Source organism: Vigna unguiculata, chromosome 4 (genome assembly GCF_004118075.2).
Source record: "Vigna unguiculata cultivar IT97K-499-35 chromosome 4, ASM411807v1, whole genome shotgun sequence".
Classification (NCBI taxonomy): Eukaryota; Viridiplantae; Streptophyta; class Magnoliopsida; order Fabales; family Fabaceae; genus Vigna; species Vigna unguiculata.
In genome coordinates, this window is record NC_040282.1 from 30911487 (window position 1) to 30924418 (window position 12932).

A 12932-nucleotide genomic window follows, 5' to 3' on the forward strand; every position below is an offset into this window, starting at 1 on the left:
TTGCAATGAGATTTGTTGCTAATAATCCTGGAAATGTTTTCACACATGCTACTCATACTCACGAATAATGAAATTAGCATTTAGTTTGAAACATCACTTGATGAAATAACACTCAAATAATTTGCTTTTGCAGGTGTTTGGTACATGCACTGTCATCTTGAGAGGCACAGTATCTGGGGTATGGATACTGTGCTCATAGTAAGAGATGGAGGTACCATGCAAACTAGTATGGTTCCACCTCCTAACTACATGCCACCTTGTTATTAATAAAAACGATGTAAATCTCATTTCACCCTGTATGAATTTATTGAACGAGGGTGGAACACAGACCACAGAAACATACCATGATGTTTCACTTTAAGCTCATTTAAAGTAAAGTTTTCTTATTGCCTGTCAATGATGCTGAAGTTTTCTTTTCTTTTTTTCTTTTCCATTTGCTAGCATGCAATGTGAATCAAGTAAAGTTATAATTGGGAAACTCTTCGTTATCCCAATTAATGGTTTGTTCTTTATTTTTAATCTATTTATTTAGTATCACATCATCATATATAAAAGAAAACCATCACAATCAAGTGAAGTCAACTCTAGTTACCAAATTGTGATTTTGTACTCTGATGGAATAGTACATACCATGTCCAGTGCATTTGATGATCCTTTCTTTACCTTAGAGGTATTGATTTATTGACATCTTCTGATGAGTGCGAGATGCTTTATGTAGACACGTTGCAAACTGTTGAATTATTGGTCCAATTTTGTTCCAACAAGAGACAAATACATTCTTATTATGATGGAGCAAATCATCTTACACAAATGACAAAGAACTGCATGCTAAAATAACGGATGTTCTAAACGACATGACAATTCAGAATTCAGAAGCTAACAACTTTTAAAACGAACTTAAATTTACAACCTTGTTCAGTTGATTATTCTGAGCAGAATCAGCATAGCATACTTTGGCAGTGGCACAGAACTTCTATAAGCACTTTTTTCCCATCAATTTAATGCAGCACGGCGCTGAACCAATTCATCCACAAATTCTGCAATATTCTTATCAGAATTTCCACCCTCATCAACACTACTCTTGGCCAGATTCTTCCACTTGATGCAATTTTTCTTTATTTCCTTTCCTTTCTCAGTCTCCAATATTTCCTTTATGCAATGTGTGATAGTTTCTTTTCTAACTATATCTTTCTCATCGGCAACAGCTTTGACTCCAATTTTCCACTCATCTCTAATTAGTTTTGCATTTGTGATCTGGTCAGTCCACAATGGCATTGCAATCACTGGAACTCCTAAGCTCAAAGCTTCCAATGTGGAGTTCCAACCACAGTGTGTGATAAAACACCCCAAAGCCTCATGTGTCAACACTTGTAGTTGGGGGCACCAATTGACTATTAAACCTTTCTCTGCTGTGTCAAGAAACCCCTTTGGAAGCCTTCCTTGTTCAGAGTCTCTAATCACCCACATGAAATAACTTCCACTATCTCTTAAACTACAAGCTAGTTCCTCAATTTGCTCCTCATTCGGCCCTGCGAAGCTCCCAAAAGAAACATACACAACTGACCCTTTTGGTTTATCATCAAGCCATTTCATGCAAACTTCTGACTTTGGAACATACATTTCAATACCATAGTTCTTGTCATCTTGGAGTCTTTTGTCCAAGTACATAGATGGCAAGGTTGGTCCTATTGTCTTTAATGGCCAAATCTTCACCAGCCAATCCACAACCTAAAACGAATTTCATTTCAAAATCTAATCATCAATAACCAACTCAAAAACTAGGAAATAATATGATTCAGATCTCTCAATTTTTATCAAAATTAGCCTTACTTCTTATGCTTCCAAAAGTAAATATTTTGGCCCTCATAACTTGGTAGAGTTTGTCCCTCTTTCCAAAACAAAATCTACCAAATATAGAGAACATAGAGACCAAATCATTGTTTTTAAAGTAGAGTCTAGAACCAACTTTGATAAAAACTAAAAGAAACTTAAATCACATTTACCCAAATAACTACTACTGCCTGTAAGTCATTTCATCAAACAAGAACAGAGCAAACAAATGAACAGAATTTTCAGCTTGTGAACTCACTCACCCCTTGCTCCAGTTCATAAAATGTGTTTGAAAGAACCCAATCTGCTTTGTCAATATTCAAAAATTGGTTCACAACTGTATCAAAATAACCTGGATAGGTTCCATATCTGTTCAAGAATGATGGCAAGTCCTCAGCTGCAAATTTTGGCAACCCTGGCAACAAATACTCTGTCTGTGTAAGAGGCAGTTCCAGCAACTTCTTATAAGTATGCAAGTATATGGTGTTTGTTGTGCAACTCTGAGTGAAGAAAGTAGCAGCAAGTAGCCCAAAGCTTTTTGCCACATCAAGAGGCCAAGTCATGAAACCATCATAGATTACACAATCTGGAGGGTGGGTTGATCCTGCAAGCTTGCGGAGAAGCTCAGCAAGAGTTTGTGCTCCAACCCTGTTGAGGGTTTCAACATAAACCTCAAGGCTCTCTGCTGCTGCAAGGCCTCCTTCATCATAGCCATCTGAGATGCTCTCAACATCTATGGAAGTGAAGTTTTTTCTGCTAACCACCTTCCAGTTGGACACAAAAGTTACCAGTGTGATCTTCACTCCTCTCTGAATCAAACGCTTTGAAAACTCAAGCATAGGATTTATGTGACCTTGTGCAGGATAAGGTAGAACAAGACAGTGAGCTACATAGTTTTTCCTCTCCTCCATTTGTTACTCCTAGGTTTGTGTTATCCTTCACCACACACTTGTATCCATTGCGGTCTGCTTCAAGTGCTTAAATTCAGTGGGGAAGAGACAATATCTGATTTAATAAATGCTGCAATCGATGTAAATATAACTTAGTGCGAACGGTTAGTTTCGGTCAATGTAGTGAACAATATTCAAATGAGAAAAATCTATATTTAATCTTCAACTTTTGAAATCAAGTGAATATTTAAAGAAGTAGATGCAGAAAATAATACGTGCAGAACACTGCTGATTAAAAAAACCGTGTAGGACACATCTTACGAAAATAAATGTCAATTTCAATCACATAACCTATAATGAAAGTGAAAATCAGATAAAAATACTTTCTTACGAAAAATCTGAAAAAGACCTTCAAAGCTTGAAAGAAACAATATTATCATACCACCAGTTAGTGATAAACATAAAATGTTCCAAAATTGAGATATAAAAGTACATCAACTTATTTTGAAGATACCTATTTCTTTTTTAAGGTATAACAGAGAAATAATAAAACGGAAATAAACAATAGAATCCAAATTTTAATTTCTTCCAATATTTATAGGGTGTGTCCACAACTAACCATAATGCTATTTCATGAGTTTTTTTTTTTTTTCTTCTTCACACTAAGGTTTGAGTTTGGATATTTATAAAAATTTCAAAATAAGTCTTTAATATAGCATAAAAACAAAATTAATCCCTAAATGTGAAATTAGTCTTTAAAAATATATTTTAATAATAAAATAATTCCACAAAACTTAATATGACGTAATTGCATAAATTTTCAACAATCAGCGATAAATATACATATTTCTTTCTTCCAATGATTAAATTGATAGCTTGAACCAAATTAATTGTTTACCTTTTAAATAAAATCAAACATGCATTACTTAATCATGTACATCAATAAAAATGAGTTCATATAGTAATATTGAAGTTGAGTTTTTATTATTGATTAAATATGTAATTTCTTATAAAATTCAGTGGTAGAGCTAACTTAGATTATGCACAACTCTTCTTAATTAGCGCCAATTTCTGGACTAATTATCTTATATTTACCTCTTTTAGTAAAAATAATATATATTTTTTGTCTAAATTTAATTTAACCAATTTTATTACATCCTTTTCATTTAGGAATCTTATGCCTAGTATTTCTCCATGAAAAGTTTGTTCTGATGTCTTATAAAGAATCACATAGTGAGTGGGCTGAGGAGGAACAATTTTGTGCAACCAATCGTTTAATTCTTCAAATCATATTGGGTAAGAAAATGTGTGGTGGAGTTTCTCTTTTCTTTTAGGTAAGTGAACTTGAATATATCACGTGTTAATTAGTTATAATATGAAATAGTGTATATTTGTATTTGAAATGTGAATAATGTCATTAAGTATTATGAAATGTTGATGTCAGAGGCATACCATTGAAATATTTATTGATATTATATATATATATATATATATATATATATATATATATATATATATATATATATATATATTATCTATATATTATATCTATATTCATTTTGGAGTAGAAACAATTATATTAATATATTAAAACATGATAAAGAAAAATATAAAAAAAAAATCAATACAGGATTCATACTTATCTTATTCTTTAATTTTTTTGAAGATACTTTTATATTTAGTGTAATTGAGTTAAATACAAACTCTAAGAAAATCAAAACTTTCAAATATCGTAAAACTAATAATATTAGTGATATTCTGCTGACTAACTTTTAACTGTATTTATGATTAAATTCTACCATAATATATATTTTTTTTACAAAAGCATTTGTTTTAAGAGAAGAATAATTATGTTATTTGATCTAATCAAATTTTGATTACATTCAAAAACAGAATCATAAACTTGATAACAGGAGTGTGTACAGATCTTCATTTATTTGTTGTACAATTATTAATTAGTACAAGCAAGCAAGAAACACCACTCAGTTTTTCCACCATAGTTTCATGGAATATTTTATATCTGAACGTTCAATCACATTATATCTTTTAATATAAACGAAAAAACTAATAATTTTACTTGTCAACTTGATTTATTTTAAATCAGTTCATATTATAAAATTAAAATATTATTTACTTCATTGGTGTTAGATAAATCTAGAATAAAGAAATGAGGTGAGCTTTGGTCACTCTCATCCAATAGTGTAAAAATCATGTTGTCACTAGACAGATGTCAGTGTTCCGGTGGCCAACCATGCAGATAATAACCTAATTCCGTAAAAATGGTTGAATTTATATTATATTTTAGTGTAGCAGTTTAGAGGGGACAAAATATATATATATATATATATATATATATATATAGCCGTATTTAAATGTTGTTAACATAGTGCATTGAATTTGGAGAAAACTCAACATTCTAAAATAAATAAATTATGTGTGGCTAATTTGAAGAAGATGATATGAAAACGAATTATGAAATAATTATGTAAACGTGAGTGTTTCTTTGAATAGTTGAAGAATAATATGTGTAAAATAGTAACGTTTAGTAGTTGTTTAATTTATTTTTTTAAAATTATATATCTTTTGTGTGTTGGTTTAGTTTGGTTCTTGAATGTTTTCATTATTTTTTTAATATTTTTATAATGATAAATTATTTATTTATTTTAAGATGTTAATCTAGTTGAAATATTATAATGATAAATAATAATGTTTTAACATGGATTTTATTTAAAGAAGATGATGAAACAAAATGCAGTAACTTACACATAAAATATGTTGTCATTTCATTTCATAGATGTGATCATTTTCCTAACAGTCAAAAGTTATATAAAATATATTAGTTTTGTAGATGTGATCATTTTTCCTATCAGTCAAAAGTAATATAAAATATAAAATATATTGTAGTTTTGTAGACTGAATTTTCCTATCAGTCAAGAGTAATATAAAAATATATTTTAGTTTCGTAAGTGTCATCATTTTTCCTAACAGTCAAGAGTAATATTTAGAATATTAATATTTATTAAAGGGTAGATAATAATAATAATAATAGTAATAATAATAATAATAATAATAATATTTCTATGTGTAGATGAGATAAAAGAGAATAATTGTCCTATATTAACTCCACCACTCCAACTAACTTATATTTAGAAATTCATTAAAAATTTAATTAAATATTGGCATCTGTAACTTAATCAAATTTACGAATAATTTGAAGTATTGAATACCTATTATAACTAAGATATAGAAATGAGCATTTACTTAATATATTTAAAAATATAAAATTACTTACAAATGAAGGTATTTAAATAGTATAAATGTGACAAAACTTTCATTGTCAAGTTTCAACGAAATTAAAGTTTTAAGAACTACAAATAGAGATTGGTAATAATTATGACAAACTAATTACTCAGCCTTGTTTAATTATGATATTCTTTGGGAAGTTTAAGATAAGAAATTAAATATGAATCAATTAATTAAACACACTATTATAAAAGCACATACTTTTAGCAAAACATTTTCTTAGGAAACACATCATGTTATATGATTTTATGTGTTTTATAAATCATTTGAAAAAATATTAGTGAAAACACATCATATTAGTGTTTTAATAAATATTAATATTCTAAATATCAATTTCTTATGTGAGCTGGGCTAAAGTCATATAAATATAATCTCTCCCTAATAAACTTTCATTGAATAAACTCATCAATGGTATCAGAGCAATTGGTTCGTTACAATGACCACTTAGACCTATTATAACAACACCATAACCACAAAACCATCGATATAAGTAAACGTCATTGTACACCTGAGGAAAAATATACCATATGAAAGAAACTCACCCTTGAGGGAAGATCGTTGAGAGTAATCCAAATGTGAGTCTTAAGTCCACATTAAGTAGATTTTCCCTCTACGCTGCTTAATTTCATGGAATTAGTCAATTCAATAATCTTCGATGGTTCTATAGATATCCAAAATATGAGCAAAATGAATATTTATTGTCTCAATCATTCCTGTTAGTCCCAATCTCGATAAGCCATGGATGTAGATATATACAAAGTTTTCGTGTCCTTGATTCTCAAGTGTAATGCTTCTTTCCCAATGTTGCCTATCAGTACTAGTAATGTGGGATTGATCTAACCCCATAAGTATAAGTATAACCTCTTCTTTAATACTAGAAACCTAAAATTCAAGCATTTAAGGTTTCATTAATCGAGGATACACGATAAAAGGAATTAATCTTTTTATTTACAAATTTCACCTTCAACACATGTGGAGTTTTTCCATTCCATTTTATTTACCATGGTGAATTAACCAAGAGAAACGAAATGACCAAAGAACCAAACCAATGAACGGGTTTTGCAAGAAGATGTCCATTAAAAGAAAATTATTTGCTTTTATCGTCGACAATTATTATTTATTTAGTACGCAGAGTTAAACTCACAATTTCTCTTACCCTCCCTTCCAAATCCTTCAAACCAATCTTATATCTCCTAAATGTTAGTGGAGAGAGTTGAACCCACAACCTCTCTCACTTTAAAAAAAAAAAGTGTCCTAATAAAATATAATAATTATGGTTTTTCTTGTAAAAATAATTTTGAAATGCATATTTATTTATTAAGTTAAAATAACTTATGTACTAATTATTTGTGTGTAATAACTTAAAAAATAAAAATAAAATAATAATATAATCGTAGCTAAAAGTATTTATAAAAGAATTTAATGTAAAATTAAAAATTAGTAATAAGAAAGCAACACAGGTTCATTTATAAGAAAAAATATTTTAAAAAACAATTAAAAAAACAGAGAAATTTTTATTAAAGTTTTATTTAAATATATAAATATAAATATATATATATATATATATATATATATATAAATTTTTTATATTTCAAATTATGTCCTCGGGATTTTGTTATATTTAAATTTATATTTTTTTTTCTAAGTAATTTTTTTTAAAAGAATTCAATACTTTTCTAATACATATAATCATATTACTATTTAATTATATTTTTCTAACTTATTTTACAATAAAAAAATTTATTATATAAATTATTTTAACCAAATAAATATATATTTATCAAAATTAATTTTACGAAAACAATCATAATTAAGATATTTTATTATAATAATTTTTTATTATCATAACTACAACATATTTAAATTAACTTATCTATTATCATGACTCTTAAAAAATTTTATTCTTAATTAATGTATAAATATTAAATTAAATATATTTTTTAAATTTATATTCACATAAATTTATCAAAAATTATAAATTTTTAATAAAATATATTATTATAAATAAATATACAAAATTATAAAACTAGAAAAAATGTTGGTAAGAATTCGTTTTAAAAAAGTATAACTTTTCAGCAGTGACAAACCTGTAAAATTAGAAAAATATATGATGAGAATTTAGTATTTTGAAAAATTAAATTGTACTTAAACGTGACTGATTTGAAAAAAAATAATATTATAGTCTAATCACGTCAATAAAATACTAAAATGGAGAAAAAAGTCATTTTTTTGCTGTTAAAACACATAATTTAAAATATAGCAAATTTATATATTTTTTATAAATAAAACTAATAAAAAATTGTATACTTTTCTAATAGTTTTTTAAAATAATTTTGTTATAAATAAACTTAAATGTTTTTTCATGAATATTACTATAAATTTCTTTAGAAATATTTTGAGCTACAATCCTATTATTATTTAATTTTACTTTTCTAACTTATAGTTACAAATTTAATTAGACAAAAATTAGTTTGATGGTAAAGTTAAGGAATATGAAGTTGTTTGCATGAACTCTTTATTATATACGATCAAGAAAATGGCCAAGTTGAAACTATTAATAAAATCTTGATTAATTTAATATAGAAGTACAATGGGAGATGTTGGCATGAAATATTGACACATGTTTCATAAACATATCAAATATCTTCTAAAAGTTTCATCAATATTACGCCTTATAAATTATTCTACGGGTATGATGTTCTATTACATATTAAAATTATTGTGCAATCAATCACATTGGAAAGGCAACATGATTTATCAAGTCAAGATTATTAAACTATGATGTTTTTTTTTTTTTTTTGATTAATTGTAGAAGTTTGGGAAAAGATATTTGAGAAAAAAAAAAGGGATTTGATATGAAAAGCTAAATTGTCATATTATCAAGATTACATGATCTTGTAGAAGCTATATATTGACACGCAATATGATTTCAAGAATTTTGCGTGGTTGAGAATTATTGCTCGATTTGTGTAAGACCATTCATAATGTTTGAAAAAGAAATGACAAGTTCGTTTGTCGACACTATCAACTTCTAACGATTAGCCTTTAGTTTTTTTTTTTTTCTATTTTTTTTTGTTTGTTTGAAGTCTCCAAACCTTAAGTCTCGAATTCTAAGTTTTGTAACTTATTACGTAATTGTGATAAATTCTTTAAGAAAAAAATTCTTTAGTTGTTTTTTTTGTTTATAAAAAGTTTAGAGTTTCTTTTTTTATTATTATTCAAGTCTCGATCTTTTGAGTCCTTTGTTTCTTCTTTCTTATTCTTTTTATTCTTTGTTTGACTTCTTCGTTTAATCGGATGATACCCACTTGTATTCGGATGTGTCAATTCAATATCCATTTTTAAAAAGGTGTTAATTGCATCCTAACTTTTGAAAAAGAGTCCCAATTAATTCTTTTTCAGAAAAAAAAATTATTAATGCAGGCGTGCCACATGTTAGTCTCTGATTTTTTTAATTTCTTTTGTCACATGTTAGATCCTTGGTGTGACACATGGCACTATCAATGCCACGTGACAAGGTATTGTCAAGTGTTGGTGTTACTACCAAATGTCCTTTTCTTGATTTCAGTTTAGCATCCACATTTGTCTATTTGATTCAATTTAATCTTCACATATGTCTATTTGTTTCAATTTAGTCCCCTACATATGTCCTTTTGATTCAATTTAGTCTCAATTCTTTTTTTTTTTCAAAATAGAGAAATATTATCTCTCGCTTAAGACGAAATTTATAATTTATATAAATGTTATATTGATATTTGTCACTAAAAAATGAATTACAAAATTAAGTATTGATATTTATATTAAAATTTCGTGGTAAAAGTCATAAATAACAAAACATGGGTTAAAAATTAAGAAAATATGTAATACGTTATAACATTATTCATGACTTTTACCGATAAATTGATATGGTGACTAAATTGAAACAAATAGACATGTGTCGGGACTAAATTGAAATCAAGACAATAACTAGACATGCCAAAGTGAGTCAACCCGGCTCACATGGATTGACTCACCACGAGCCAGGTTAAAAATGAGTGAGCCCAACCTGACTCACTTTATGGTAAACTAAAAATTTTGCAACCTCAATCCACCATGGGTTAGTGGGTTAAGTGAGTTGGCTCACCAACCCACATAAAAAAAAATTATTTTTAAGTACTCAAATATTTGAATAATTTTTTAAGCAACCCATGATATGACAATCACAGTAAAATTAAGAACTAATGTCTTTATCATACTTATCGTCGATATATGATGAATTGTTTCCAAAAAAAATGTCTATATAGTCCAAGAAAATATGGCTAATATTACACGATTTTTGTCATGCTATTCAACAAAATATAAATGAAAAAACTACACATTTTTGTCATGCTAGTTTATAAAAATTTGTTTATAAGACAATTGTTTGAGTGATTTATTATAAAGATAATAATTGAAGATTAAAGTATCAACGTATATAATTTGATAATTAAAATAATTAAACAATCAAACTATTCAAATATTATCGAGCAACATTTTAGAATTTAAAAACATAAAATTGTGAACCTATATATAATTAGGAGTTGAGTTCAACTCACTTTTGAAAAACTTAATTTTTCTCAACCCAACCCGGCTCGAACCCATGGTGAGCTAGGTTGACTCACGGGTTAGAACTCATTTTGACATCTCTAAATAACACTTGGTAGTGACACTGACACGTGGCAGTACTTTGCCACATGACATTGACAGTGTCACATGTCACACAAGAACCTAACACATGGCAACAACAAAAATTCAAAATAAAAATTTTAAAATTAAAAAGAAACTAAAGAAATAAAAAAAAATCAAAGACTGACACGTGGCATGTCGTTAACAACATTAATAATTTTTTTCTGGAGGAGACCTAATTGAGTCACTTTTTCAAAAATTAGAATACAATTAACACATTTTCAAAAACAAATATTAAACTAACATATCCAAATGAAAGTGAGTATCATTCGACTAATTAAACATATTATCACTAGTAAGACTTCATTGATAATGGTGTTATGAAGTTAATAACTTTGTAAGACTCAAAATTGTTGATGTATAATATCGGGAAAATAATATTTCTTAAATTCTTTAAGAAGATTAAAGGTTTCCATCACTGATAAAGCTGTTGGAGGTACTTACATTTGTCTAACATTAATGTATTATGTCATCCAGATTTAGTGGAGATTCCCCGATTTATTCCTTTTTCATCTTCTTAATTAAATGGGGATGGGTTGAAATTGTTTCTTTTATTAAACCTCATAATCTCTTAGAGATAAAGTTTAAATAATCATGATTTGAAAACGTGCACTAAAAAGAAGTAAGAATAAATAAGTTTATTGAGATTTTCAACATCATTCTAGAACAATAAAGCCAGATATGATGACTTAGTGAAATGGAGAAGTAAAAATGTCGATGAAAATATATATTTTTTTTTGTAAAAAGAAAAAAAATTGAATATATAGCTTGATAGCATTGATGGTAGTAGGTTCCTTGATTTGAACATTAGTATTCAATATCTGGATTTAAGAATCAAAATTGCTAGAAATATTGGTTGTTAAAGCGACCTTGAATCAAGTAGAAATTATAGCTTGTTGAGTAAATTAGTATAACAAATATTTGAAATGCAATGAACTAAAGTGTTGAAGCTTTGGTTCTTTTCGATGAATTTTTTCTTTCGGAAGAAGCTTGCCTTTTCTTGTTTTGTCAAAGGGATCGATGAGGTTCTGTAAATAAAAATCATAGTAAAAATAAAATAAAAGATAAATTGGCAAGAGAAAAAGATATTATTGAACTACAATCTGGATTAAAAGGAATTGGGAAGGCTAATAGAAGGACTTTTTGAAATCATAATTCCTTTCTTAAGTGAGAACTGCTATAGAGTTGTGATATTATGCTAATTAAAATTGTAATAAAATTTAAGAAAAATAAATTATCTTTGAGGTTTTATTAGTTAGAGGATTTTTCCTTTTGCTGACTTTGAGAGATATTAGTCTATTAAATTTTTTCATGGAGGAAGGCTCCATGTTGAACTCATTGAGCTGCAAATTAGAAGGATGAATGTGAAAGCGACTTAAATATGGAATGTTATGGAAAGGTGGTTTTACATACAACTTTTCCAGAGCTAGTTTTTTTCAAATTGATATTTTCCACTATGCCACTTCAGAAGAAAATATTTTAATATGATTTATTTTTTAAAATAATTGATGAAGGATGCTATTAAAAGAAGGGTACGAGAACCGAAAATAAGAAATAAATAAGGGTGGTGATTGGTCTTACTCTTCTTGTCCAATCATTTTCCTTTAAATCCACTTTCATCATTTAATTGTATTTTGAATTTTTGCATATAAAAAACTGCAACAATAGAACACGCCTTAATTCACTGTCCTGAACTGTAATAATAGTATATTCAATAATATAGATAAGTTTCTGGAACAAGCTAATAAAGCAGGAGCAAAAGCAAACGAAATAATTGAGATAAAACAAAAGAAAGAAAACGTCTTAGCAATTAGGGATGTGAAAAATATCCGTACATGCTGGTATCTGCGGATAAAACATGCAATGGGTAGGAAACAGATATTAAAAATGGATACCCGTTATTCGTCGATACGGGTATTTTTGATACCCGCATTTTAACGGGGCGGGTACGGGTATCATAGTATCCGTACCTGTGGATACCCGTATCCGCTAAACTTTAATTCATAAAAATATCCTTATATATATATATATATATTAGTAAAAAAATATTCTGATCTAATATTTTTTTAAAAAAGTTGCACATCTTATCTTCTTCTGTCTTCATTCTTCCCGTTTCAAATATTGGTACGTTGTCTTCTTTTAAGTACACCTCTTGACATTCTTCTCTTTCTCTTCTTTGAAATTGGGCATATACATCAAATCCTA

The 12932-nt window shown here is 27.8% G+C and overlaps 1 protein-coding gene across 1 annotated transcript; it reads right to left on the reverse strand.

Moving 5' to 3' along the window:
• Positions 1-750: 750 nt before the first annotated feature.
• LOC114182168 (UDP-glycosyltransferase 74G1-like) lies at positions 751-2920 on the reverse strand. The gene is made up of 2 exons (XM_028068961.1): positions 2094-2920; positions 751-1728 (listed from the first exon to the last, which is right to left on the reverse strand). Exons 1-2 carry the CDS (start codon positions 2739-2741, stop codon positions 994-996), a joined length of 1383 nt encoding a protein of 460 aa, XP_027924762.1. The 5' UTR covers positions 2742-2920; the 3' UTR covers positions 751-993.
• Positions 2921-12932: the final 10012 nt, after the last annotated feature.